The 27530-nt window shown below is 33.0% G+C and overlaps 6 protein-coding genes across 15 annotated transcripts; 3 read left to right on the plus strand and 3 right to left on the minus strand.

Annotated features, from left to right (window-relative positions):
- The first annotated feature begins 245 nt into the window (after positions 1-245).
- On the plus strand, positions 246-7754 carry LOC109858784 (rab-like protein 6). 7 transcript variants are annotated; one of them, XM_020436378.1, is made up of 9 exons: positions 246-421; positions 1989-2057; positions 2130-2358; positions 2619-3204; positions 4314-4519; positions 4604-5094; positions 5178-5968; positions 6115-6616; positions 6761-7754. In XM_020436378.1, exons 5-9 carry the CDS (start codon positions 4393-4395, stop codon positions 6959-6961), a joined length of 2112 nt encoding a protein of 703 aa, XP_020291967.1. In that variant the 5' UTR covers positions 246-421; positions 1989-2057; positions 2130-2358; positions 2619-3204; positions 4314-4392; the 3' UTR covers positions 6962-7754. The 7 variants fall into 7 exon arrangements, with proteins under 7 accessions (XP_020291967.1, XP_020291971.1, XP_020291966.1 ...); XM_020436382.1 differs by having other exon boundaries at positions 2135-2358; XM_020436377.1 differs by having other exon boundaries at positions 2001-2057.
- On the plus strand, positions 2005-2723 carry LOC109858792 (ribonuclease H1-like). The gene is made up of 3 exons (XM_020436401.1): positions 2005-2057; positions 2130-2358; positions 2619-2723. The coding sequence occupies exons 1-3, from the start codon at positions 2005-2007 to the stop codon at positions 2721-2723; spliced, it is 387 nt and encodes a 128-aa protein (XP_020291990.1).
- A 980-nt stretch (positions 7755-8734) lies between the features above and the next one.
- Positions 8735-11540, plus strand: LOC109858793. Its single transcript, XM_020436402.1, has 6 exons — positions 8735-8845; positions 9549-10055; positions 10217-10305; positions 10420-10644; positions 10942-11219; positions 11395-11540. The coding sequence occupies exons 1-5, from the start codon at positions 8735-8737 to the stop codon at positions 11171-11173; spliced, it is 1164 nt and encodes a 387-aa protein (XP_020291991.1). The 3' UTR covers positions 11174-11219; positions 11395-11540.
- Positions 11541-11849: 309 nt separating this feature from the next.
- Positions 11850-14143, minus strand: LOC109858773. Its single transcript, XM_020436360.1, has 2 exons — positions 14056-14143; positions 11850-13689 (listed from the first exon to the last, which is right to left on the minus strand). The coding sequence occupies exon 2, from the start codon at positions 13678-13680 to the stop codon at positions 13171-13173; it is 510 nt and encodes a 169-aa protein (XP_020291949.1). The 5' UTR covers positions 13681-13689; positions 14056-14143; the 3' UTR covers positions 11850-13170.
- On the minus strand, positions 14056-19038 carry LOC109858771 (histone-lysine N-methyltransferase SMYD3). 3 transcript variants are annotated; one of them, XM_020436355.1, is made up of 7 exons: positions 18459-19038; positions 17235-17300; positions 16792-17033; positions 16407-16711; positions 15935-16214; positions 15630-15792; positions 14056-15492 (listed from the first exon to the last, which is right to left on the minus strand). In XM_020436355.1, the coding sequence occupies exons 1-7, from the start codon at positions 18587-18589 to the stop codon at positions 15279-15281; spliced, it is 1401 nt and encodes a 466-aa protein (XP_020291944.1). In that variant the 5' UTR covers positions 18590-19038; the 3' UTR covers positions 14056-15278. The 3 variants fall into 3 exon arrangements, with proteins under 3 accessions (XP_020291944.1, XP_020291945.1, XP_020291946.1); XM_020436356.1 differs by lacking the exon at positions 17235-17300; XM_020436357.1 differs by lacking the exons at positions 17235-17300; positions 18459-19038 and adding an exon at positions 17479-17797.
- Positions 19039-19193: 155 nt separating this feature from the next.
- Positions 19194-21806, minus strand: LOC109858772 (surfeit locus protein 4 homolog). 2 transcript variants are annotated; one of them, XM_020436358.1, is made up of 3 exons: positions 21654-21806; positions 19910-20584; positions 19194-19609 (listed from the first exon to the last, which is right to left on the minus strand). In XM_020436358.1, the coding sequence occupies exons 1-3, from the start codon at positions 21702-21704 to the stop codon at positions 19523-19525; spliced, it is 813 nt and encodes a 270-aa protein (XP_020291947.1). In that variant the 5' UTR covers positions 21705-21806; the 3' UTR covers positions 19194-19522. The 2 variants fall into 2 exon arrangements, with proteins under 2 accessions (XP_020291947.1, XP_020291948.1); XM_020436359.1 differs by lacking the exon at positions 21654-21806 and adding an exon at positions 21017-21157.
- Positions 21807-27530: the final 5724 nt, after the last annotated feature.

The raw sequence follows: 27530 nt of genomic DNA on the forward strand, positions 1-27530 counted from the left end.
CACTCAGTGCATCCAATCGAATTCGTCGATACGTACGACTTTATTGTAGAACAGACCCTAAGTTAAGGGGCAATCCTAATTTACTCTCACCACCTGTTTTTCACCAATCAACGTCCTGTGTCAAAGCGCCGGTTGTCTGCATGAAAATCCAGCCTAACGGTTATTATAAACCAATCGTGATGCTTCGAAACATTTGAAGTGAGACATTGACCGTATTCAGAATATAGAATAGAAAAAAAAAAAAAACGACCGTTATAAATTTGTTGACGTAAACATAAACTGAAATAAGAAGCCAGCTACCATTGCCGTTCTTTGTATCGACATTTTGATATAAGGATCTCCTTGTGAAAAGAGTTTGAGAGAAGAATTCTGTGATTTTGTTAATTAATTGCGATTAATTGTACAAGTTAAACACACAAAAGTAAGTACATATCATCTAGATGTGAAACAAAAAATTCAAATAACATGAAAATGACAAAGAAATGTACATAAATTGTTATATTAAGTTTTTATACATCTAAGTTTTCACTGTGATTTAAAGAAAAATATTACATATAATATTAATGATCATTAATAATAATTTATTAACATGTTAACACATAACATATTAACAACACTTATTCTCTTCTTTAATTAATGTTACAACTTTGTATAAATATAAAACTGCTTTCTTTAGTACTTTTCATGTTTGGTTTTAAATAGTTATTTGTTTTTTTTTTCTTAATGTAATAATATAATATATAATAATATAAGCCCAATAAAAGACAAAGAACTATTATCATGATGAAGTCTTCTCTGATAGTGTTCTGTATTTACATTAACTCTTTCTTTGTGAACTGACACTGGTTTGAAATTTTTTAGGACCAGTTAGGTCCTAAGACCTAAAAAATTTCAAACCAGTATTTTAAGTTTACTTTTGCCTGCAGACATGAGTCTCCCAGATCCATTCAAAAATTGCACATTGTTATTTCTAAAAACGTTTTTTTTTTTTAACACCTATATCTTTAACATTACTGGAGATTTTTGAAATTTATTTTATCGATGCAGAATTGTTCAAACTTTTGATTCGAAAAAAAATAGAAAAAAATATTGACTTTTTGCTGAGATCTTTGATAAAGTCATATGGGATTCACAGACTGAGGCTGCTTTCCTTTTAGGAGACACAAGTCGACACAAAAGTCATTCTGTCTTCGTTCAGTATTCAGTGAGAAACAAAGACAGAATGACTCTTGTGTCGACTGTCGGCCGATTTCTTCATACCTCTCGATAGCTATCCTCTGGATAAATTCTTCTGAGAACCAATAAAGAGAACCAATTTTGAGAGATATCTTCTAGATAAAGTTATCGAAAACTTATCTAGAAATGAAAAAATTGGCTGTTAGTCCAACTATACAGAGTGTACATACATTATCTATTACATTATTAATTACATTATCTCTCGCAGGCAGATGGAAGGAGTAAAACAGTCGAGTAGAAAAGTCCTGAACCATTTTTTTCTATTACATATAATAAAGAGTAAAAATTACACATAAAAAAGAATAATTATTAATATAATTATAATTATTGAATAAATCAAGCCAATCAGCACCGACTTTTAGCCGAACGCAAGTCAGTGAACCACGCGCCTGGTGTGCGTGATCGCTCCACGCGGTTCATTGACATGCGTCCGGCTAAAGGTCGGCGCTGATTGGCTTGATTTATTCAATAATTACTCCTTTATTATATGTAATAGAAAAAAATAGTTCAGGACTTTTCAACTCAGTTTTACTCCTTCTATCTGCCTACGAGAGATGCTAAAGTAATTGTCGGATACTTTGTACAGTAAGCTTTAGTCAGTTCACAAAAGATTAAGAAAATAAAATAAATATATTCAAAAAATGAAAATTTAGAAAAAATATGATTGTAATACAACACCATATTAATAATAATAAATTACCAAATATACTAATAATAAAAATTTAAAAAATACTGAAATTCTTAAATTATAGAAAAATTTTTAGCAGGATGCCTTACTACGGAGTAGCTAATGGGCGTGCTAATGGAGTTTATGATAATTGGTAAGAAAAAAATAGAAAATAGTTATACTGACGCTAAAAAAGAAGATATGTTTATAAAAACTTTGTTATAAGGCAAGACTGCAAAGATCAAGTACACGGATATTCTTATAATAAATATAAGAAGTTTGACACACCGGATCAAGCTTGGGACTTCGTTGATCAACATTCTTCTTCAGGCGGAGATCAGTTTGTTCAACAATCTTCTAGTAGAAAAGCCATAACTAGTGGAAATAATCAACAACTAGCATTAAAGTATAATTCTGGATTAGAATCAAGATCATTTCAACGTACTGATTATGTGGTATGTGACCGAACTTTTTATATATGCATAACAAAATTATTCAAGATATATTTTATTTGCTGTTTTTATATATATAAATCAAGATAGAAATATATCTATTTTTTAGTGTTTAGAATCTAAGAAGACAAGTTAGTTTTCTAGTTTTTTTTTTTCGTAAAAAGTAGTGTTTCTAAGATAAATTTTGATTTTCTAACATTGTGAAGACTTCAAAAATTTGATGTTTTTTTTTTAACATTTTAAACAATTCTATTAATTTACAGGAAGGACAAAATGGTGTAATTATGCGTGAACGTACTTTTACTAGTGGTCGAAGTGGCAATGGCTATTTTGTTGAGAAACGTATTCGAACTTATTGGGAAAACTAAGTTGACAAAAGCTAAGCTTTTTTATATATTAGTTTTATATAATACATTGTTACAGTATAATATATATTACATTATATTACACTAGTATCACATTATTACCAGTACAATGACATAAACAAGTATTTTCAATATATAAATTACGGTTTGTTGCACATTCCAAGATCGAAGTTAAAAATATATTATTTTTTTTTCTTATTACTGTAATAGTCTTTTCGTTGTATGCATGTATATGATTAATAAACATTTGTCATTACTGCTTCATAAAAGAATACACAAAAATAATTTAGAAAATGATATAAAAACATTTATATGTTGCTTTCTACAGTTCTATGTATTGTCTGCATTTAATAAATGTTTCGAAATATTGAAGATGTATTTGTTTTAAACAAATTGAAATTTAACTCTGTGTGTTCTAGATTAAGCGCAAGATACAAACGCGAGTCGCGTAGAATTGATGACTAATCACAATTGATCAAATCAGGTAATCAACCAACATGATTGGTCAATTCTATTTGCTGTTTGTTTGTCTTGCGCCTGATGTATAGGCTGCGTTCGGGGAACGCGCTATCAGCGCTATTGCGTCATTCTATTATTTGTTTTACATCTAATGAACAATAAAGAGAATGATGCAACAGCGCTGATATTGAAAGAGGACGCACTCAGTGCGCACTAGTGCATCCAATCGAATTTGTTGTTAAACTATACTGCGTTCAATTTGAGAAGAGAAACCGGAAGAACGACAACTCGTTCGTTTTGCGCATCTTCCACAAGAAAGTCTCCCTACTCCATAGCCATTGGGTATCAGTAAGAGCTAGTCTGCAATGAAGGTAGTAAGGCTGTAGAGAGCATATTAGCGCGCTCTTCGAACGTAGCCTGAGTGAGCGTTCCAGTATAGTATATATAGTTCAGTAGCACTAAATTGCTGTTGCTACCAACTTAGCAACGGAACGGAGACGAGAGAAACAGCTGGTACTGCTACAGATGACAGCTGTCGCGAACGGCAGAATCGCATTCAACGTTGACAGTTTTCTTTCTATTCACGAAAATTAGAGTATATATTATTATTATTATGTGGTAAGCAATTTTGCACAAACTTTTCGTTGAACGTAACTTCTGTCCATGTTCTATGTGGTACAAGTAGTACGAGTTTGATGCAAAACTGATGACCAGTCTTGGAAACAATCTCGCATCGTAGATTTGCTAGGCAATTTTTTGACGATAATACCGTGAAAAAAAATTATATTTCATGTTACTAAAATATGTTTGCCAGTTTCATCAGAATGTGTGAACGTTAATTCTCTTAATATTTTAGATGATGTAATTATTGTGCAACAAAATAATTGTATAATAACTTGATTATTTTCTAATATGTGTGATTAATTATTATTAATGTTGGTTTGTATATTTTATCAAGCACATTTTATGGAATAGTTTATTAAAAATAAAATATTTCATACAATTTTTTATATATTTATGGTATTTAATATTTATATTTTTATTTCTGATTTTTTTCTTTCTCTATCTCTTTTGTGAATTTGATATTGTTTAGCATATTAATTTCATACTTGTTAATATATTTATTTTTTACAGATATTTTACTGCATATTCTGGTATCAAAAAAACAGGTTTTTCAACAAATGGTTTATTAGAAGAAAAGAAAAACAACACCATGTTCTCTGCTATTAAAAGATTAGCTGGTAAATCTGATAGCATTAACAATGTGTCCCCTAGACCAGCACATCAATCTATGCCAACAAATTTACAAAGAAAGTTCGCAAAGGGTGTGCAATATAACAGTAAGCGCATATAAATATTTATTTTTATACAATTGTAGAATAGAAAAATGGTAGTGTAATACAAAACCCACATATTATTTTTAGTGAAAATAATAATAAAAGGAGACAGGAATGTAGGAAAGACATGTTTATTCCATAGACTGCAGGGGCAAAAATTTATCGAAGAGTATATACCTACAGAAGAAATACAGGTGGCTAGTATACAATGGAATTACAAAGCCACCGATGATGTGGTCAAAGTTGAGGTGTGGGATGTCGTAGATCGCGGCAGACGTCGCCGGAAATTGGAAGGTTTAAAAATGGACAATGCTCCAACCAGTGCTGAGAATATTATTGAAGAACCTGCCTTGGATGCTGAGTTTCTTGATGTTTACAAAGGCACTAATGGTGTTATCATTGTAATGGACATAACAAAAAGCTGGACGTTTGATTATATTCAGCGAGAACTGCCAAAAATACCAAGCCACATACCCGTTATCGTCCTTGGCAATCACTGTGATATGTCCCATCACAGAACTGTCACTGCAGATCATGTAACATACTTCATAGATTCGCTACATGAGAGAACCGCACAAGTAATTCACCTAATCGTCTTTTTCTCAATTTGAATAGTGAATAATGTTCTTAAGTCTAAAATTTTAATTAATCATTTTTGCAGGTAAGATACGCAGAGTCGTCGATGCGAAACGGTTTTGGTTTAAAACTGCTACACAAATTTTTCAATCTGCCGTTCTTGCAACTGCAACGCGAAACGTTGTTGAAGCAGCTAGAGACCAACGAAGAGGAGACACGTTTGACCACCCAGGAGCTTGATCTTTTCCAGGATAGCGACGATGCTGACTATAACAAATTTCTGGACAATCTTGTAAATCGAAGAAGAGCCCTCGCTGATTCAGTATCTGCCAATAATCTAGTCTCTAATGTTTCGTCGTCTATTAATAATCATCATCTTGCGTCCCCTAACACGAATAATATTATCGGAGAAGTTAAAAGATCGGTTTCAATGCCTGGTCCGATTGGCGGCGGAACTCCGATACCAGTAAAAAATTTGGATATAAAATCATCGTTATCAAGAAAAGAAAGCTCGGTATCGAGCACCTTAGATAATTTATCTACTTCTATAAAAACTTCGCAAATCATGACACCGCCTACTTCGCACAATGCCACTGCGAAAATAGATGTGACTAAATCGGTTGAATTCGCCAACGACGGTGAGAAAAGAGATCCGCTCAATCGATCGCAATCACTGATGTCCAAAATCTTCGGTCATAAGAAAGAAGACGAAACAGACGAAAAACTAGTAAATATAAAAAATCTTAATTTGAACACACCATTAACTAGCGTTGAAGACTTTATACCGGATGATGGAATGCTGGATAGATCGTTTTTGGAGGATAACAATCAAGCTTCGCCACAAAAAATGCAGCAAGAAGAAGTGGATTCTGAAAGGTAAGTGAAAAGTACTTTTTACATTGTTTTAAGACACAATTTTTTTGGTACAAGAGATAAAGATAAAGCAAACTGGAAAATCAATATTAATATTCTGTTATCAATGATATAATTTCTTACACACACACACACATATGTACATACAGTGATACGGAAACTGCGAATCCTCTGGTAGCTGGTTACGAAGATGATTTATCATCTCTCGAAGAAGTAGCGTCTCCAACGCAACCAAAATTAACAGAAAACCCGTTATCCAAGCAGAAACATAAACAAGAGCCACTCTCAGGTCCAGAAATAAATATCGAGAAGCCGAGACAAGCCACGAAACGCGATTCCATTTCTTCCATAGAGCAAGAACTGCATATTTCTAACACTTACGAGTCAAACGAGCAGCCGGACATAAATCCGGATGCGTTCGATAACTGGTTACGACGAGATTCCAAGTGGCGGCAGAGTCCTGAGGGGGGTGAAGATGTGAGCAGCACTAGTACGAGAAAAGATAGATTGGAATTAAGCGATAAAAGCTTGGACGTCAGTATGACAAGTTCTAATGTACACTTGGAGCTACTTGATGATACTAGTATACGTCATGTAAGCTCCAATGCCAGTAGTCCGGTGATGAAAGAGAGAAAAAAGCACAAAGAGAAGGTAATTATTTTGTAAAATTCATCAGAATTTTGTAAATAAGATTTGTATAGATTTTTATCAACATTTACTTGCGTGCGCGCTTAGTTTCCTGTTTCTTGTTTTTTTCTCGTTGAATTCCTTTTTTTTTTTTGTCGTCGATTCTAGGAAGATGACAAAGAAAAGAAAAAAAAGAAGAAGTCGAGAGACAAAGACAAGGATAAAAAAAAGACTGGGAAGATTGAAAAAAAGAAGAAAAGCTCGTCACATCGGTCGAAAGACGAGAACAAACAGCGAGACGAACTCGAGGAATTTCTTAATGGCTCGGCCACAAGAATTGGCGTTGACATGGCCTATGAAGCAATTTAGCACTCAGGAAAGATTATTGATAAAAATGTTAAAAAATTATTTACACACATCTTCCAAAAAGAGATTTCGATCGCTTAAAACCTTCTTTGATTTCAAATGTGTATGTTGTATTCTTGGAAGCAAAAATATGAAATAATTGAAGTTTAATTGCGAGCAAAAAGAGTAATTTGTTTCAAAGATTGCGCTATTAATTTGTAAACAAAATATACTTTGTGCAAAAGCGATTAAATGTACGGTTTCAGATCGTTTTGTTTGAAGTCTGTCTGTTGGTTCAAGTTTTCTGTTGCGATAAAAATTCGTGAATCTTATGGATATAAAACTATGTTCGAACAGTCAAACGCTACATTCATTAGAGATTGCATTTTGGATATTTCACAATTTCTAAGAAATATTTGCGAAAATGCGAATACAAAGAGTTTTTGTATGAACGAGTATAAAATATGACTTCTTTTTATACAGTATGACACATGAAATGTGACGATTATGTGATGTGTTATTAGTAAATAGGAAATAATTTATTATATTTTCATTTTCTTTTTATTTACATTTATTAAATTTATACTTATCTACCTTATTACTTTGTTTACGAATTTTCCGTCTTTAGCTTGAGCCTGTCTGTTCAATATTTAATTCCTTTAAAAAAAGTTATTCAATATACACAAAAATGTTGCGTTATTGTTGTATTTTCATATAATATTGTGTAGCATATGCATGGTGCGATACTTAATTGTAGCTTCATGTTAATAAATGTATATAAAATAGTCTAAAATACAGTCCAAATTCTCTCTACAATATTTCTATAATAATAATTATCTCTGTATTAATCCACATATAATTACATATGATCATTTATTTATGTTTAGATTCTGTTACAGTAGAATCTCTTTTTCGTATAGTCTTGGCCGCTCTCAGTCTTTTCTCTGCTAGTAGGGTCAGTTAAGTCAGCTCCTGATTGGAGTTATCTTGGATAATATTAAATGATCATGTGTAATTATATGTGGAATGTAATTATACATAGGACTACGTATGTACGATTATACAGAGAGTGTAACAAATTCCGGAACGCGGCAACATATCTCGAAAACTAATAAGTTTTATTACAAAAATGTTTGAGAGATAAAAGTTTTAGGGTTTAACAAGATCTATTCATTAGCTGTATTAGTTTGACCTTGGCGTTACCGAGGTCAGGGCAAGGTCATCTTGAATTTTTTAAGCGGGACTTTCTATTTTTTTATTACGCATTCTTACGGGCCTCTCTCTCTCTCTTGTTGAGATCTTTTAAAAATTGTAATCTTATCCACTTTGGATCAGCTCTCTCTAAGTTATCGAGTATTTTATAGTAAAATGTGTCTCAATGGTAATTTGTAGCCCGCTCGAACACGAAAACTGTTTATTATTTTGCTCCGAGTCTTACATGTTTTATTTAGCTCAGGTCGCAAACTACAACTACATGAGAAACCCAAGCTAATTCAACCAAAAGCCAATTTAACATATAGAATTAGTGCGGAATTCTTTTTGAATTGCAGCAAAATTGCGCATGTGCGTGCACTTGGAAGTTATTTCAAAGCTCGCCGATCCGCGGCGCTTTATTTTACACACTCAACCAACACTCAATACTCAACGAACATACCGGAAACAACCGGAAGCTATAACAAAGTTACCGCACTGAAAAGCACGTCGAGGCAAACGCGTGCGAGCAAGTGACAATGGTCTTTGTGAATTAATGAAAAAAGATGTATCAATATTAATCCGATTAACAACTTATTGAGCACAATGTCTTTGTGTTTTCGCACGTTATCCATTGTCAACGGCCAAAAACCGCTGTCGAAGCTTGACCGTCATCAACTGCGAGAGCACGTCGAGTCGTCCGTCTTTCTGAAGCGGGTATGCGTATAATTCGTTCAAGTTTATTTCGATAAATTTTCGAAACGAATTTCTATCACATAGAGCGCGATTCTCGCGTTTTGACAGAATGTGTCATTCTAACCCCTTTGAGTGCTTACATAATCGCGTACTTAAATTCGCAAAGTTAATTTGTGAAAAATGAGATTTTTGTCGCAATTTTATGATGACTGCACAAAATACGAAATTTCGATTTTCTACCAACTGTAATATAATCGAAGATTATAATCAAATAATCGACAGTGCATTATATAGTGTTAAAAAGTTAAATGTCAATTGTTGTTTGCCAATACACACTGTACACAGAATGTTTAAAATTGTCACCTTTTTTCCATTCAACTGTTGATGCTGATTTATACAAATAGGATTATGTATGTTCTTTTTAAGTAAGAATATGTATAGTTTTTTACTTTTCTTATTGTTTCTTTCTTTATAATCTTTTCTCTAGTAACATATAGAGTATATAGTATAGTGATATATATCTATATATTTTTTTGTAAATTTAAAATAAGATTTAAGTGCGAAGAATAAAGAAAAAAAACTTTAATTAAACTAGATATAATTACTAGATTATAATTATTCTTTTTATTTATAATTAAAAGTATGGTTGTATATATAATACACGTGCTAAGTAATTTTTCTCTTTAAGCTAAATTATTAACACTAATTATTTGTAAAATTTCAGTTTTTAGGTGGACAAAGAGCATTATCTATAAGAGCAAATACTGAAAAAGAATTGTCGTTACCTCTTATAGATTCTACACTGCATTCAAATTTTTTACTGCTTTCTCTTGACACTCACAATTATTGGAATGAGAAGCAGATCAGGCAGTATGATAAAAATAAAAATACAACATATTGGTTGCAGACTCCACGCAGGTTACATAATAAGACACAAAGGCTTACTGTTGTATTTTTGAAAAACAAGAAACATTTAGCTACCACAGACACTACATCGAATAATGTTACAGTATTTAAAACACAAAATGGAAATAATAACTTATCTGTACATAATAGTAGTATAATCTCTTCAGAAAGTTTATATAGTAGTCAAAACTCAAGCAAAAATATTTCCTTTACGTCTGATGATGATATTTTAAGAACAAATTCGCAATTATCTCAGCCACGAGATAATGACCATAAACCATCAGAAGATCAACTACAACGTGTAGTCGATTGTCTCAGTCAAGATGTATGTCATATCAGTTATAGGATATCACAGAATTATTGAGCTTTTTTGACTCAGATATTTCTGCGAATAATGCGTTTAAAAGTAAAATAATTCTGTAATATCTCGTACAAGGTTTCTTTTTTGTATTAAAGTACTTTTCTAATTCAGAGTATTGCTTGCAGTTACCAAAGCTGTTTGTTAAACCCCACGATTATTCCATATATACAAAAGACATACTTTTTATCAATAATATTAGAGGGATAACAACAAGGTATATCTTTTTATATTTTATAATTCCTTTTATATATGTATATATATATAGTTTTTATATATTTTATATCTTTATAAACAAATTTCTAATATTTTTCTGTAAAATATATTACAGAGGAATATCGAATTATGCAAAACAACTAATACTGATAAGGACAATTGGACATTTAAAATATGCACACGTTAAGCTTCATGTATTAAAAATCACAAAACATCCTGAAGACGGTACTGTGAAAGTTCGTTGGCGTATATGTGGTATCAGTAGTTGGAAGGTATTTGTCATGTTTTGGAAATTCAGGATTTTTAAAATACACGAAGCAATAAACAGGGATAGCGAAGTGTAAGTAAATTAATCAGTTTTACCATTTTGTATTTTTAAGAAGAAATATTACAGCCATTTAATATTCACATATAATATTTAGTTATATTTTATTATAAAGATTATGAATCTGACTTTATTAGAGTTCTAGTTCTCTTTAGAGGAAGATGCACACAATTAAAGATTTTAATCAATTTTGTTTTATAAAAACACAGATTTATAAAAATCTTATACAATAATAAAATTAATATTTTATAAAATGATGGTATAATTCTCTCTTACAATATTAAAATAATATTTACATAATATTTTTAATAGGTGGTACGATGGTTTTTCTACGTATTATCTTAATGGCGATGGCAAAGTTTATAAACATGTTGCAGACAAAATAATGCCTGATCAAGACGTAGTTGCAAAAAAAGAGGATCTGTCCATTGCACCAAAATTAGCGATATTCACAAGTCTAACGAATATACTTGATAATAAGAATTTTTTCGAATTAAATTTCAACTCGAAATTGCATCAATTAAAAGAAGTGACACATCAATAACAATTAGAAACAACGATATGAATTGCCAATTTCAATATTATCAAAAGTATGTATGTACGTTTCACTTCAAATATGTCATTGCGTAACGATGATTAACAGTGTAGTAAAAGAATATTGTACTACTTAAAAAAATATCTAAGTTGTATGATTACAAACTTGCTCACAATGTATGTTCTTTTTTTGTTCAACTTCAGCAATAATTTTTCTTCGTTATGTTTCAGCAAAAAGATATCAGAAAAATTGCATCTGATTTATAATGAAGTTAGTAAAGTATCTTGTATATTGTGCAATTCACTAATGTCATATTTTTCATTCGCTTCACGTCTTGTGGATTGTTGATATAATAAAACTAAATAATATTGTTGAATTATTGTTTGTTCAATATAGTATTTAAACTTATTTAATATTGTGCCTGTTATAATTTGTGTTTAATTTTTATATGAGCATTGTCGTGTGCAAATTTATTATCATGCTGTAATATTTTGCTTTTGCAAAACTATCTAGAATTTATCTATTTGTTATAAATCTTATTTTTTAGTCAAAAAAGTAAAGCTTAAATATTAAATATCTTTAATTTGCATTTATGTGGTTCTTGATCTTGTTTATCACTTTTTACTTACAACGCACTCAAAAAGAATTTTATAGATATATGAAATCATAAATTTTTTAATTCAAAACACAATGCAATTATTTAATACATTTGTAATATTTTTATACTTCTTTTTATGTACTGGAGCATTTACAGTTCGTTAATCTAGCACACAGAGAAAGGAATAACTTTGTTGTTTTCTGAGGAAAAAGCTTTATTATATGTGTACGATATAAAATGCTACAGTGTTGCATATAAAATTAAAAAAAATATATATATATCTTATTTACATTATATTTAAATTAATGTTCGAATAATAGATTCGAGCAAATAATTACTCTAAACGAGAGCTCGAGCTATTTAATCAATTTGTCCTTGAAAATTAGGTACGGTAACTAGAGAAAAAAGCAAGTTTTGTTTATTTATAATTTTTCAGTTAATTTGATATGAAATTAAGCATTAAAGCTTCCGTTAACTTGAGTTGCACCTTAATTTGACAAATAGTGTCGCATAGGGTATATAAAAATATTGGGGTATATACATATAAATGTTGCCTCAATGTAAAAACCATTGTTATTGACAAGATGTATCAAGAACTGTTTTGCTTTTTATCAACATTCTCGATGCAGACATTGTCATTATTTGTAAAAACAAAAAACATCATAAAAACAATAATGTATCGGAAACAGAAATTATACGCAAAACAGTTCTTACTCTTATATCGCTAAAATAATGTATATTCCACGCGCGACTATTCTCAAATTAAACCGATATCAATTTTTCAAAAAAGTTATAAAAAAAAACTTTGAACAAAAAACCTGAGAGATTTGAACAATAAACATGTTCAAACACGAGATTCGAGTAATTCAAATGTTTGGAAAATATTTTCGAGCACTAATCTAATCTAGAAAGTAGATTTTGTCAGTCGGTGATTTCTCTAGACAAAATACTGTGTGTTCGCAGAGTCGGACGGAATATCTTATTGTAAGATCTAATCTACGCTATAGCGCTGCAGCGCCAAATAATCTTGTTTCGAATGCTTCATTGTTTTTTGGACATGTTTTGAAGTTCGGAAACTTAGTATTATGTTGATCGATTATTTCTTAGCTTAGTCTTATAATTCAGTGATCAGTTGGTCTTTAGAAGATATGCTGGCTGTAGATGTTTCCATAGATACATTGTACAGTTTGCTGTTCCATCTGATATGGAATTTTATATTGACTCTCTGAATAACTTCTCAGATATGGTTCAAGTGATTGGAACGAGTTTAACCATACACTGTATCGAAGATTCTTTTCCACAAATCTCGAGGAACCTTAAGATTCCGATCGAGCAATTGTAGAATAGTGTTTTCTTCAATTTATAAAAAACAATGGAAATGTAAATTTCCTTAGAATAAGCGCTTTTTTTAAGGCCACAACAGTTCTATATTAGGAGACTGTAGTTTTGCAAAAATTTGGTACATTGACAAAACAACTAACCAACAATATATGTTGTATGACATCCAAAGCCAATTGCATAGTGTTGCAAACACAGAATCCAAATAGATGTAATAACCGCCTAAAAGCCACAATCCAAAGACCAATTGAAATAGACAAACAATGAACCAACAAATAAGCCATGGCAAAAGCCATCCACGTACACCTTTCTTTATACCATGTACCATTAATAATCCACATATAATTAATACAAGCAGATAGAAAATCAGGAATCCTCCAACAACTTGCATCGAGCCTCTGACATCAGCCTCAAATAGTGGATTGTACAGTTGTGTTGAATCACCTCCAGCCAGTTGATAACAAATTAATGTAATTAACACTATGCTAATTGCCACTGTATAAAATGCTATAGCCTTGCAGCCTGTTTTTATGCTGTTTGACCAGATCACCGGTGACCAACAAGATTCCAAAAATGCCATTTTTTATTGCTGAAAGAAAATTTAAATTTGTGATTAAATAAAATATATATGTAGCTGGCATAATGCTTTGAATATATTTTTTAAGCAATGTTTAACACTTCTATATGGATCTTTTAAGCATAATGCCTAATATTTACTATAGATTTAAGGTTACTCAATATTTTTTATTAGATACTTAAAAGTTGGAGTTCAATTATATCATGTATTAGTATAAATATTATTATTTAAATTATTCTATATGAGATATCTCTCATACTTTATAAAATTCTATGCACAAAGTATCTAATTAAAAATACTGATATATATTTAGATATATATTTAGATATATTTAGATCCAATAAATATTAAAGCATTTATGTTGATCTCTATACGTACGCTGTTTAACTATATCGTCACACATACAAGTAACTGCCAAGTGAATTATTTGAAACTTTTTATTAATGCACAATACTCAATAATGCTGCACTTCGTGATGGTAAAATAAGACACTTTATTAGGTTGGTTTGGTGCAAAGATAGCTCAGTGAATCGAGCTAAGAAGAGCACTTTTTATTATGCACAACTAAGTCAGAACTGTCATTTAATTCAGTAACTCGAAACGATGCTGTGAGTCTGAGTCAAAACAGTCCGAGACCAACGCCTATTGCCCCTTCCCTTGTCTGCTTGCCATCGCTGGCGCCTATGGCTGTTCCAAATTTATTACCAGCGCTGGCAGCACTTGCAACCATCGTTCCAAAATGTGTTACAGCAGCAGAGAGAAGACTGACGATCGTTTTCATCATCTCCGATTAACTTAATCGGCCGATTATTTCATTGAAATTATCAGTTGCATTAATCGTTTAGCAGAATGGACCAATCATGGATTGATACTTAATTGCCGATTAAGTTAATCGAGAGATGGTGAAAACGAGAGCGGCCAGGCCCATAAGAGAATGTGTAATCGCTTTTCCTATATGTATATATATATATTTTTTTTTTTTTTTTGCAATCAGGTTATTATAGGATAGGAACGTGACTAGCGCATCTCTCCCACTATTTTTTATTTCTACATATTTATCTGTTAGATACTTAGACGGTGCCAAGTGCCATGTAATTTATCTTTTGGTTTCCGGTTACTTACCAGATATATAAATTTGACCGACACGTGAAACAATGCAAGAGTTTTAACTATTAGATTACCCGATACTTTGTCTGAAAGTGGAAAACAACCGGTCCTTACTAGAAGAGGCTAATCATAGGATGGTCGGTCTCACTGCAAATGTTTCAAAGCATCATTCTATCTTTACTTCTCGATGTAGAATGAAGATAAAATGATGTTTCGAAACATTTGCAGTGGTGCTTTGACCGCACCCATAGACAGTAAGCGCAAAGCGCTTGCTAAGCTCTGAATTCCGTTGAACGCATTGGCTGCCAGCGAATATCCCGCGCGCACAACGACATCGCCACTCTGCCCGTTTTGCTTTCTTTATATGCGCAGACCGAGGATATTCTTATTAAATATATATTTTAAATATATATTTTTCTGTTAAATATATATTTTAAATAATTTTGATATAATACACAATGATTTTTAAAGATTTTAAATTTCTGTATGCTAGTTCAGATATTATTTGAATCCATAATAGCTTGGGACAGCAAAGGTCTTAGTTCTTCTCTTAATAAAGAATGTTTATCACCGTGTGTTATCATCAATATTTCATTTGCTGTTTTCAGCGCTTCTAATGCTTCAATTGATTTTCCTAAATGCAGTTGTATTTTTCCCACTGTGAGATACAACAGTCCTGTCAATGGGTGTATTTCACCATAATACATTCTGAAAAATAAAATAAAATAACAAAATTATTCTGAAATATTATTGTATGTAAATGTGTAAAATATTATTGCAAAAAAGTTTCTTAAAAAAAATAATAATATATCACATAATAAATAATAATAAATCACATTACTAACAAATATCCTGGTATAAGTTCTTTGCCATATAATTCTGCATCTTCCCAACATTCCAGATTGATTGCAGCAATATGAGCTGTTTCCAGAGTACGAATATGTTGTATATTAAACTTATGCAATACTCCTTTCTGTTTCTTTAAACACATCTTGCTGACGTCAAGATCTATTTTCATTAATAAGGATAAAAATATAAAGAAAAATATTACAATTGTATTGTAATATTTTTGTAGTTTTGATTATATTTTATGTTGCAAATATATATCACACACAGAAATTTTATATTAATATATATACGTAGAGGATACAAGCCATAGTCTTCATTTTTTCCAAATGATGAGAAGTAAAATCTGTTACTTCTTCGAATGTCTTTTTAAATTCATCGAACAAACTTGTGTTGCATTTTTCACATTCAATATTTTTGATTATACACGGAGAATTACATGAAGAATTTGGACAAGCGGCTGCACTAGCCGTAGAATCCACATGTTTACATTTTTCACAATCACACAAAAAGTAATACGAACTTTGCAATTCTTCGCGTCTATCCTTAGTAGAATTAAGTAAATCGATATACGATATTCTTATCTATGTGAAGAAAATTATAAATAAGTTTGATAAAAGATTAAGTATTTTATATGTTAGATATAAGTGTGATCTGTATTTTGCCTTTACTTTTTAACACAAAACTATTTTTTTTTTTAAGAGCCATAAAAATTTGTACAAAAGTCAAATATTATTTAAGTATTTTTTTTTTATCTGTTTTAATTTAATACTTGCTTGTGACCAATCTAAAGAGGGCAGATCTTTTAATGTCCTGATATAAATGGTGGTTCCTTCAAACACAGCAATTGCATTGGGTGTGCAACTATGATCAATTACTGATGCACCTAGATAAATACCGGCTCCGATGGTGTTCATGTTATTGTCTAATATATTAAAGCAGTTCGTACATATTCTACCGTAAATACCCATCAGCTCTGCAGCATTTGGCATCAACGACTCGCCAAGAAACTGAACCAACACTCCGTACAACATGGTAAAATGTTCCAATTTCTTTGGATCTTTTTTTATATCTGAATAATCTACAATTCAGACGCAAATGTTAATTATATATATTTTTGTTCTAAAATTTATTTTATTTATACTTGGAGAGTATACATACGAGACATTAAATCTTTGAACTTCCTGAAACTTGTTTCTGTGTAATAGCCTACTTCATCAGCCCCACCTTGGTTGAGTTTGAAAATTATACGTGCCATAAGTCGTGCCGCGTCTGGCAGAATCTTTGGCAATATCTTTTTCAGATATTTACATTCTGTTTTATGTATCGACCATGATTCTTTTTGACAATAGCGATCGCAGTAATAAACATAATGACAACCGGAACATTTGGATAATTTCCCACTGCAATGATGATGTTACAGTCTCGTTTATGAAATAAGATGAGACACTTGTGTATGTTTATTTCATATACACAGATTAAATATATTAATTTAATCTTTTAAATAAGATCATAAATATTTTGCAATTTCCATTATTGGAAATATATAATAAAAAATAAGAGTTACTTTAAAACTATAAGTACTATAAAAGAGTACCTTATACCTTTTTAAACAATTGTCACATCGAGTAGTTCTGTTTTTTGATGTGAGAGCGAAGACAAACGGTTTGCTAGTAAAAATTGTTGTTCCTTTTTTTACTGTGTTATCACTCATTTTACGTTCACAAATACAATATATATATATGTGTGTGTGTGTGTGTGTACATACAAAGCGCGCGCTTAACTATTAAACATCCTTTTGTTGCAAATAAATTATAAATATATGTAAATTATTTATAATTCCTTAACCTTTTAAATTGCCGTACAGAGGATGATCCAAATACCGGTATTACACACATAACCTTAAATTTCGGTTGCTGACGTTTTTCTTGCTACTGCTCGGTATTGTACTTTAAATTATTTGTAGTATAATTGTTTTGTACAATATCTGAATTATTTATGAGACAAATTATTTTTTACAAAAGATTAAATAATAACGCTATCTTTTAATCTGCTTTTATAGAAAGTTTAAATTTAAATAAGCAAGAGCATATATTTATGTGACAAGTTTTTTTTTACAACAGATATATTTATGTAAACACTCTTACGCTATTTTTTGTGCGTGGGTGTAATAATCTTTTTTTCTCATAAACTTAATACACATTTATTCTATATACAAAAATGTGCTTAAATAAAAAACTAGTGCGTCTGATTTTTTTTAAAAAATCTTTTATTTTTTTCACAGCTTTATATGAAAATTTATAAACATAGATATATTAACAAAAAAGGAAGAAGTTGTGAGCGGATAGAAAATGAAGGAAAAAAAAATATTATATCGATCTTATCTTCATATTAAAAATGTTTGTAATTAGTAGAATCGTATACGTAAAATTAGACTTTAGTTTCACAAAAGATTTAATACATACAAGACTAATTTGATATAAAACTTCGAACACTCAGTATATGTAGTTTCTTATGTGTATCATATATGTATATACAATAAAATTTATACAAAAAATTTTCATAAAATTACATCTACAACATGTAAGACATTACCACAGTCATCTTTGCATCGATGAAATATGATACATTGTTAAAAAACAATTTGTTATCAAGTAACGAATACGTGTATAAATGTACAAGTTATGGCATAAATTGTATTACATACAACTAATCTCACATAAGAAGAAAGAATTTGTTAGTCCGAGGATGGAAGAATAAACACACAAAACACAGATTTTTCTATCAAGATTATTTCTTTTATATGTATCTGATAAAACAAGTTTTACCTTTGTAGGCAATGGTCACATCTTTCGTCACGCACCACCGATCTCACAACATAAGCAAATGGTTTTCCGTACAAAATAGTAGTGCCTTTATTCACAGGCACACGTCTACACCCTTGATTCTTGATTTTCATTCTTTCAGACTTTTTTTTTTAGGTTTTCATTGTTGCCGATTACTTCGTGTAACAAAGACCGTTGAGAGAGCACAATAAGGCATTGCACTTTTCCTCTAACGCCTTTATAGAGATGCACCTTCCCACCATCCGTAGTCTCTGTCATCTTTCTCTCTCATTCGCTGACGTAAAGAGCAAGAGAGACTCAACACGCGCTATTTTAAGATCGACTTATTTTTGTATGATGTATTATTGGAACAAATTAACTCTTTACCTGCTGATTTCAAACACATCCTTCTTTCTCTTTCTTTTTTCTCAATGCATAATCAAGACAAATCTTACGCTTATTTACAATTAAACATTTATAGTGAAACTAAGATTGACGAGTGTTTTTTTATACTCTTTTTTATACTCTCTTCAAAAATTCATAAATCTTATATTAAAAGTAATGGAAGCATAATATATTCGGTACTAAATTCACCTCAAAACAATCGGATCAATATTCTCGATTGAGTAACTGAATTAAAGAACATAGAAAAAAAGATTTTTATATTATCCACATCAAACGCAGTATGTACAATGTAATTTATTATTCGTGTATAATTAGTCTTTGTATCAGTATATGTTTTTTTTTCCTGTGTTCTTTACCTTTACACTAATTAATCTTACTGACGTTTTTTTCCAGAAGATTCTTCTCGTGAAGTTTTTTTTTTTTATTTCGTCACGTTGTTGAAAAAAACTGATTGATCGATAAGTTTATATACTCGGTCGTTTCCATTGAATCGATGATATATATCGATGTACCAAGTTTTTTTTTGTATCGTTTGATGTTTCTAACGATTCGCTTAGAATTTCTTTGAGCGTACAAAGGAACAGGAACGAGACAAAATTCGCTTTCATGACAACAACCCGATAAGTTCATACACACTTCGCGCATCTAGACGTAGAATAATTCTACCATTCTTTCTTATGCTCGTCCATCGATACTCCACCTGGACCTAGATAGACTATCATTAGAAGACCTCCTATGACTGATAGTGTCTGTAACAAATTAAAAATGTAAGAAATTCAGAAATTGCTCAGAAATTTGTTTAAAAGTATTTTAAGAATTAATCTAGCAACAAGTTCAGTAACGCCTTGTTTTTAATTCTATCTGATTTTAGAATTAAGTTACAATTAAAATTTATAAATAAAATTTATAAACTCAAACCAATTGAGATTGACGATATCTTATATTATTATAAATATAAAAAAGAAGAAATATTATTAGTAAAACTATTTTCTCGCGACTTTCTCCAGTTAAGAGAGAATAAATTTAAATAATAAAACTAACTCACATACCTGAAAGAAGTCATACTTCAGGAAATCCCTAAGCGGTTTATAATCGGGAATAGTCCACCACGCGTTATGATAGAAATTCAACGTAGTGAGTAAAATTACGAGCAACAACGCACTCAGTTTAGTCTTGTAACCAATTGTCACGAGCATCATGAGAATGCCGCCGAGCAGGTCTTGAAGAATCTGCAGAACCGATAGTTCAAAACGGAATAGCGTAACGAACATGAATGCCAGCATAATACGGCCGGTCAGTTGCAATATGTTTTTGGGTTTGTTGTCACCAAGACTGGGAACACCAGCAAAGAGCGATCTGCCTTCGACTCGAGACTCGGCTAATACCAAGAGTAATGCGCCTATCAAGGCTAAATTGCGGAACAAAAACTGTAAGTCCCATAATATACTATATGCGATTGTCTGCAGGATTACAATGAAGAACAGGACGCCGCAAGCTATGCTGACTCGCCATCTGCCTAGTACCATGACGCATCCACCAAGTTGGCCAATAAGGTTTACAATAACAAAGATAGTAGCTAAGAACTTTCCACAACCCCATGATGCATCCATATATTCTCGCTGTTCGCTCCATTGCACCCACATTCGCAAACCATCTTCCAGGAATGTAGCAATGAGACATAAGCGTGCCAATGTTGGAAGTATGTGTTTGCCATTGCGGATTACCTGTAAACAGTAAATACTCTTATGACGCTATATATTTTATATAATATCAAAAAATAAAAATAGAATATAAAATTATTTTACAAAAAATAGAATTATATATTACACATACAATAATTTTATAAACACAGAATGTCTCAAAACATTTTTGTATTCTTATTAATTAAAAACATAAAACTTTTATTAAAGTCTACTGAGAGAAAATTTAATTAATTCTTTTAACATTCAACTCTTGGTGAATAATATTAAATAGTATTAATAAATATATTATTTTTTTATATTGATGAGAGAATATGTTCTTGTTTTTATTGTATATCACACACATATGAATACAAAAGTAGGTCTGTGAAAGCGGACCATATAATCCATATGTCTACCAAGTATTACTGTGCAAGACCATTAATTACAGTATTAAATTACAGTACACATTCTTACCAATAATGAAGAATTACTCCATTGGTTTCTTGCTCACAGATAAAAGAGTTTTGTTAAAGAGCAGATAATAAGAGCATAAGAAAGTCATAGTCATCTTTGCTGACATATGAGACTGTAAATATCGTATAAAATACTGAATTCTTTTGATAAAATCCGTTTGTGAAAAAAAAAAAAAAAAAAAACAAATGATATTACGTGTACGATTTTGGCAAAAATAAAAACGCAAAAAGACTTGTCGCTTTTAATCGCGACGAGTCTTGGCGCGTGGTTTGTCCGGTACGTGTGTCTCGGAATACACCTGTGGAATTCATAACCTGTACTTTCAATTAATGGCGCAGGAACACGACATCCTGGTCGTCAAGTCGCACCGCGCGATTTTTGGGGACCAGGACGAAATAATGCGCGAAACTCACAAGTGAACGCACAAAATTATGGGAAACACATGACGGGAAATAAATGACGTTAACAAGAATGCGCGTAAGTCGCGCGGCTTGCTCACTCACACAGGAGTCAACCTCCTCGTTTACGTTTTTTCCCTCTTTCCAAAACCGAGCAAAGACTAGACTCTCGTCGTCAAGAGGGGTTGCAATCCGCACGACAACGCGGCAAGAAAAAATGACACACAACCGCAATTCACCTGATCGGCAATTTCCTCTGCCCTCGAGAGCACCTCTTGCGAGATCACCATCGTGCGTTTTGTTCAAAACCCGAAAAATTTCATCAGTACACACACTAACGTACACACGTGCGCGCACGCAAGTGGCACGAAGCGGCCACACGGCGCGCGGAGAAAAATGCTCGCGCGCGCGGTTGGAGGGCAAGGGGCGGATGAATACGATAGCGAGGGGGCACCCTATCGTATTCGAGTGTGATGTGGAGATCTCGCGACTGTAGTCGCGTCACTTCCGGTATACGTGGTCGAGAAATCGTGGCGCCGCGGCGATTGTTGCACAATTCAAACGGTTAAAAACGAAATTCGGTTTTTTATGAGTTTTTATCGCCCCGTTCACAATTATTAAAATTATTCTGTACCACAGTCTGTGTAAATTCTGCGCAATAGAAATTGCATTTGAATAAATTGCTCATAACACGTGTATCAGAGAGAAGAATGTGAGCGGCCACGGCCATGAGAGAATGTGTAATCGCCTTATAATATTTTGAATATAAAATTAATACAATTAACGTAAAATTAGAGTTTTTATTAAAAATTATAATTTTTTTAAATAACATTCTTACAGACTTCGGCCGAACACTCGGATAAACAACCGAAGTTACTTTCCAGCAAGTAAAAAAAATCTCGAACAAAACATGCAACAAAATACAAACAAAACACAACTTACACGGTATTCGACAAATAAATAATTTCGTACATAAATAATTCATAAATGCGGATAAAATAAAACCTTGCGGATCTTGAAATCGGCGGAACAAACGTAAAATTGTTCGAACCAATCACAAGCGTTCCCGTCAATTCCGCGTACTATGGGATCGCGCCCTTACATCTCTATATATAGTTGCTCTTTTCTTTGTTCCCATACGCAGGTAATGTTACGTCCACGAGTAAGTTCTCGACCTGTCGTAGACGTACCGCTCATTCATCCTTGTTTTTTCATCGAAAGTGAAACAAAGACAGGGTGACGCTCACGAGCGTTGCGAACTTACCTTACATGCACGGGTTTTGCATACAGATCGAAACTTATTCATTTCCAATTAAAGTGTTGTGTTGATAAAGTTACTCACTACTTTACCACTTTAACTTATGTACCGTCGGTAAATCTGTTCATCATATTTATCGATAAGTGATACAATTGGTACATGAAACACCTATCAACACATTTAGATGGCAGCATTATAGATTTAAGTTACGTTGCGATATTTACTACTGCCAGTAATATTAAAAATCTATACTTCACGTTACATATGCTATAGATTTCCGGTTTAAAAAACGTTTCTGCAGAATAAAAGAGAATACGTTAAATAAGTAGAAAATTCAAAACATACAATTTAATTTAATATTAATTAAAACAATATTTTTTCATTTCTTATTATTTTTATTGTTTGTATATTAACAAAATGGAAATAACGATTCTTTGTCCTAAGTTCTCTTTTCTTAAAAATATGTACAAAAAAAAAAAAATGAGTTACTTGTTTTTACAATACTTTTTATATTTCATTAGAGTCAGAGTTTTTTTTTATCACGATATAAGAATAGAAAAGTATATATTGTTTCAGAAATTCAAAAATTTATTTTTCAAAATAATTATACAATATGTTCTATTTAAGTTCTATTTCGCAATATACGCTCGTATTGAGTCCAAGAAATTCTTGTTCTTCAACGTATGAATACACACACAGTCGACAATTGCAGTCGTCGTCATTTTGGTCTTGCAACGAGAAACCGAGTTTCCTAGAGAGATGCCGCTTTGCGATATCCTATCTGCTGCCGCGAATACGTACCGCATGTGTATGCCACGTATATCAAGTCGTAATAGAGACGAGGAAGGTTTATTGCTCGCTCGCGCCTCTCTCTCTGTGTGTTGCCTGGTTACACATAGGCGCTGAGTTATTTGACTCTCTTACCCTATTTAGGACCCGGGGCAGGAAAAGGATGCTGACGAGCGCACATCTGCCCGCTGATCTTGCTTACATCTACTCTCGTACCAAGTAGTTGCGCGCACACAGGTAGCAGTAGTCTCTCTATTAACGCGGAAACTCGAACTAAAACTTCCGCGAATAAATGCATACGCGCGAATTCGTGTAAATTCATAGGGAAAAGAGAGTCAGGAGATTTTCAGAAAACTTCATCGGAGAAACTACAATTGAGAGGCGGAAAATATGCATTTTCCGCCAGAAAGAACGTCTTCTTCGTGAAAACTTCTTCTTTTTTTTTTTTTTATCATAATACACCAGCGACTACAGAGATATTTCTTTTTATATTTGAAACAGTTTTTTTTGTTAAAAAACACAAGGAATTACCTTACGAGCTGTTTAAGACAAAAGCGTAACGTCTTTATGTTTCAACATAAGTTCATATTTCTCGATTTTAACCCTTTAGCTACGGCGGTTTCCTCGCCGCTGAACGAGACGCCGCGCCAAAAGTGTGTATGTTGCGCGCGGACAACAGTCTTCAATGTTCTACATTTTACACGTAAACGTCGCTTTGACAATGTTTTTTTTTGGACGGAAACAAAGCATGGACAGAGACATATATTTTTCTAACAAAGTCAAATCGAAACTGCAAATGCAGTACAAACGCATACGATTTTGCGACGAGCGACTAATAGTCGCCCGTCGTGTATACAAGACGTCTTGTGGAGAGCTGCTATAGTATTCGCCCGTCGTGAGCGAATTGGTGAATTATTCTATAACAAAAATCGTAGAATTTATTAATTAAGATAGAATATATTCCGTTTGAAACGCGACGATGTCTTTAAGATTTCCCACGTTTTCTTAAGAACTCGGAGTACATCCCTTTGCGTTGTTCTTGTATATAGGCAACGGTCATATAGTTGTACACACGCGGCTTACGTAAGTCGAGGACCCGAGCGTGATTGCATTCGTTCCTCGAAACGTCGTCGCGAAGATCGAGCGGTGAGAATCGCGACTCTGTATGTGCGCGTGCGAGGCTGGCTGGCGCCGCACTGTCGCATCCTATATACAAGATTGCTTTCGCGCGGAGAGACACAGATAGAGGAGTTCCCGTGGGTGTCCGCTCGCAGAAAGATAGATAAGCGGCGGAAAAAAATCAGAATTACCACATCTATATCTGGGAAATATCGATGCTCAATAAAACGCGCGCGCACATTCGGCCCTCCGTTCGGATTGTGGAGGGTGTTTCTTGCTGCCAAAAATTTTCGCGATGGGAAGATTGATTTTTTGTTAGATAAAAACTTGCGGTGAATTAATTGAGACATTAGAATTATATATATTATATATATATATAATATATATAATTCTAATGTCTCAATTAATTCACCGCAAGTTTTTATCTAACAAAAAATCAATCTTCCCATCGCGAAAATTTTTGGCAGCAAGAAACACCCTCCACAATCCGAACGGAGGGCCGAATGTGCGCGCGCGTTTTATTGAGCATCGATATTTCCCAGATATAGATGTGGTAATTCTGATTTTTTTCCGCCGCTTATCTATCTTTCTGCGAGCGGACACCCACGGGAACTCCTCTATCTGTGTCTCTCCGCGCGAAAGCAATCTTGTATATAGGATGCGACAGTGCGGCGCCAGCCAGCCTCGCACGCGCACATACAGAGTCGCGATTCTCACCGCTCGATCTTCGCGACGACGTTTCGAGGAACGAATGCAATCACGCTCGGGTCCTCGACTTACGTAAGCCGCGTGTGTACAACTATATGACCGTTGCCTATATACAAGAACAACGCAAAGGGATGTACTCCGAGTTCTTAAGAAAACGTGGGAAATCTTAAAGACATCGTCGCGTTTCAAACGGAATATATTCTATCTTAATTAATAAATTCTACGATTTTTGTTATAGAATAATTCACCAATTCGCTCACGACGGGCGAATACTATAGCAGCTCTCCACAAGACGTCTTGTATACACGACGGGCGACTATTAGTCGCTCGTCGCAAAATCGTATGCGTTTGTACTGCATTTGCAGTTTCGATTTGACTTTGTTAGAAAAATATATGTCTCTGTCCATGCTTTGTTTCCGTCCAAAAAAAAACATTGTCAAAGCGACGTTTACGTGTAAAATGTAGAACATTGAAGACTGTTGTCCGCGCGCAACATACACACTTTTGGCGCGGCGTCTCGTTCAGCGGCGAGGAAACCGCCGTAGCTAAAGGGTTAAAATCGAGAAATATGAACTTATGTTGAAACATAAAGACGTTACGCTTTTGTCTTAAACAGCTCGTAAGGTAATTCCTTGTGTTTTTTAACAAAAAAAACTGTTTCAAATATAAAAAGAAATATCTCTGTAGTCGCTGGTGTATTATGATAAAAAAAAAAAAAAGAAGAAGTTTTCACGAAGAAGACGTTCTTTCTGGCGGAAAATGCATATTTTCCGCCTCTCAATTGTAGTTTCTCCGATGAAGTTTTCTGAAAATCTCCTGACTCTCTTTTCCCTATGAATTTACACGAATTCGCGCGTATGCATTTATTCGCGGAAGTTTTAGTTCGAGTTTCCGCGTTAATAGAGAGACTACTGCTACCTGTGTGCGCGCAACTACTTGGTACGAGAGTAGATGTAAGCAAGATCAGCGGGCAGATGTGCGCTCGTCAGCATCCTTTTCCTGCCCCGGGTCCTAAATAGGGTAAGAGAGTCAAATAACTCAGCGCCTATGTGTAACCAGGCAACACACAGAGAGAGAGGCGCGAGCGAGCAATAAACCTTCCTCGTCTCTATTACGACTTGATATACGTGGCATACACATGCGGTACGTATTCGCGGCAGCAGATAGGATATCGCAAAGCGGCATCTCTCTAGGAAACTCGGTTTCTCGTTGCAAGACCAAAATGACGACGACTGCAATTGTCGACTGTGTGTGTATTCATACGTTGAAGAACAAGAATTTCTTGGACTCAATACGAGCGTATATTGCGAAATAGAACTTAAATAGAACATATTGTATAATTATTTTGAAAAATAAATTTTTGAATTTCTGAAACAATATATACTTTTCTATTCTTATATCGTGATAAAAAAAAACTCTGACTCTAATGAAATATAAAAAGTATTGTAAAAACAAGTAACTCATTTTTTTTTTTTTGTACATATTTTTAAGAAAAGAGAACTTAGGACAAAGAATCGTTATTTCCATTTTGTTAATATACAAACAATAAAAATAATAAGAAATGAAAAAATATTGTTTTAATTAATATTAAATTAAATTGTATGTTTTGAATTTTCTACTTATTTAACGTATTCTCTTTTATTCTGCAGAAACGTTTTTTAAACCGGAAATCTATAGCATATGTAACGTGAAGTATAGATTTTTAATATTACTGGCAGTAGTAAATATCGCAACGTAACTTAAATCTATAATGCTGCCATCTAAATGTGTTGATAGGTGTTTCATGTACCAATTGTATCACTTATCGATAAATATGATGAACAGATTTACCGACGGTACATAAGTTAAAGTGGTAAAGTAGTGAGTAACTTTATCAACACAACACTTTAATTGGAAATGAATAAGTTTCGATCTGTATGCAAAACCCGTGCATGTAAGGTAAGTTCGCAACGCTCGTGAGCGTCACCCTGTCTTTGTTTCACTTTCGATGAAAAAACAAGGATGAATGAGCGGTACGTCTACGACAGGTCGAGAACTTACTCGTGGACGTAACATTACCTGCGTATGGGAACAAAGAAAAGAGCAACTATATATAGAGATGTAAGGGCGCGATCCCATAGTACGCGGAATTGACGGGAACGCTTGTGATTGGTTCGAACAATTTTACGTTTGTTCCGCCGATTTCAAGATCCGCAAGGTTTTATTTTATCCGCATTTATGAATTATTTATGTACGAAATTAT

The sequence above is a fragment of the Pseudomyrmex gracilis genome, unplaced genomic scaffold, assembly GCF_002006095.1.
Source record: "Pseudomyrmex gracilis isolate BER0280 unplaced genomic scaffold, ASM200609v1 scaffold_224, whole genome shotgun sequence".
Classification (NCBI taxonomy): Eukaryota; Metazoa; Arthropoda; class Insecta; order Hymenoptera; family Formicidae; genus Pseudomyrmex; species Pseudomyrmex gracilis.

What these genes read in the sequence shown, in the direction of transcription:
- LOC109858792 (XM_020436401.1), top strand. Translation starts at nt 2,005, where the DNA reads ATGCCTTACTACGGAGTAGCTAATGGGCGTGCTAATGGAGTTTATGAT. An exon ending in AATGGAGTTTATGATAATTG is followed by an intron (nt 2,058 to 2,129) that starts GTAAGAAAAAAA and finishes CTTTGTTATAAG; the next exon opens with GCAAGACTGCAAAGATCAAG. An exon ending in TTCAACGTACTGATTATGTG is followed by an intron (nt 2,359 to 2,618) that starts GTATGTGACCGA and finishes ATTAATTTACAG; the next exon opens with GAAGGACAAAATGGTGTAAT.
- LOC109858784 (XM_020436378.1), top strand. Translation starts at nt 4,393, where the DNA reads ATGTTCTCTGCTATTAAAAGATTAGCTGGTAAATCTGATAGCATTAAC. An exon ending in TACATGAGAGAACCGCACAA is followed by an intron (nt 5,095 to 5,177) that starts GTAATTCACCTA and finishes TCATTTTTGCAG; the next exon opens with GTAAGATACGCAGAGTCGTC. An exon ending in GAAGAAGTGGATTCTGAAAG is followed by an intron (nt 5,969 to 6,114) that starts GTAAGTGAAAAG and finishes ATGTACATACAG; the next exon opens with TGATACGGAAACTGCGAATC.
- LOC109858793 (XM_020436402.1), top strand. Translation starts at nt 8,735, where the DNA reads ATGTCTTTGTGTTTTCGCACGTTATCCATTGTCAACGGCCAAAAACCG. An exon ending in CGTCCGTCTTTCTGAAGCGG is followed by an intron (nt 8,846 to 9,548) that starts GTATGCGTATAA and finishes GTAAAATTTCAG; the next exon opens with TTTTTAGGTGGACAAAGAGC. An exon ending in TCGATTGTCTCAGTCAAGAT is followed by an intron (nt 10,056 to 10,216) that starts GTATGTCATATC and finishes TATTGCTTGCAG; the next exon opens with TTACCAAAGCTGTTTGTTAA.
- LOC109858773 (XM_020436360.1), bottom strand. Translation starts at nt 13,680, where the DNA reads ATGGCATTTTTGGAATCTTGTTGGTCACCGGTGATCTGGTCAAACAGC.
- LOC109858771 (XM_020436355.1), bottom strand. Translation starts at nt 18,589, where the DNA reads ATGAAAATCAAGAATCAAGGGTGTAGACGTGTGCCTGTGAATAAAGGC. An exon ending in TGTGACAATTGTTTAAAAAG is followed by an intron (nt 17,034 to 17,234) that starts GTATAAGGTACT and finishes TCATCATTGCAG; the next exon opens with TGGGAAATTATCCAAATGTT. An exon ending in CCTCTTTAGATTGGTCACAA is followed by an intron (nt 16,215 to 16,406) that starts GCAAGTATTAAA and finishes TTCTTCACATAG; the next exon opens with ATAAGAATATCGTATATCGA.
- LOC109858772 (XM_020436358.1), bottom strand. Translation starts at nt 21,704, where the DNA reads ATGGTGATCTCGCAAGAGGTGCTCTCGAGGGCAGAGGAAATTGCCGAT. An exon ending in CAGAGGAAATTGCCGATCAG is followed by an intron (nt 20,585 to 21,653) that starts GTGAATTGCGGT and finishes TACTGTTTACAG; the next exon opens with GTAATCCGCAATGGCAAACA. An exon ending in TGAAGTATGACTTCTTTCAG is followed by an intron (nt 19,610 to 19,909) that starts GTATGTGAGTTA and finishes AATTTGTTACAG; the next exon opens with ACACTATCAGTCATAGGAGG.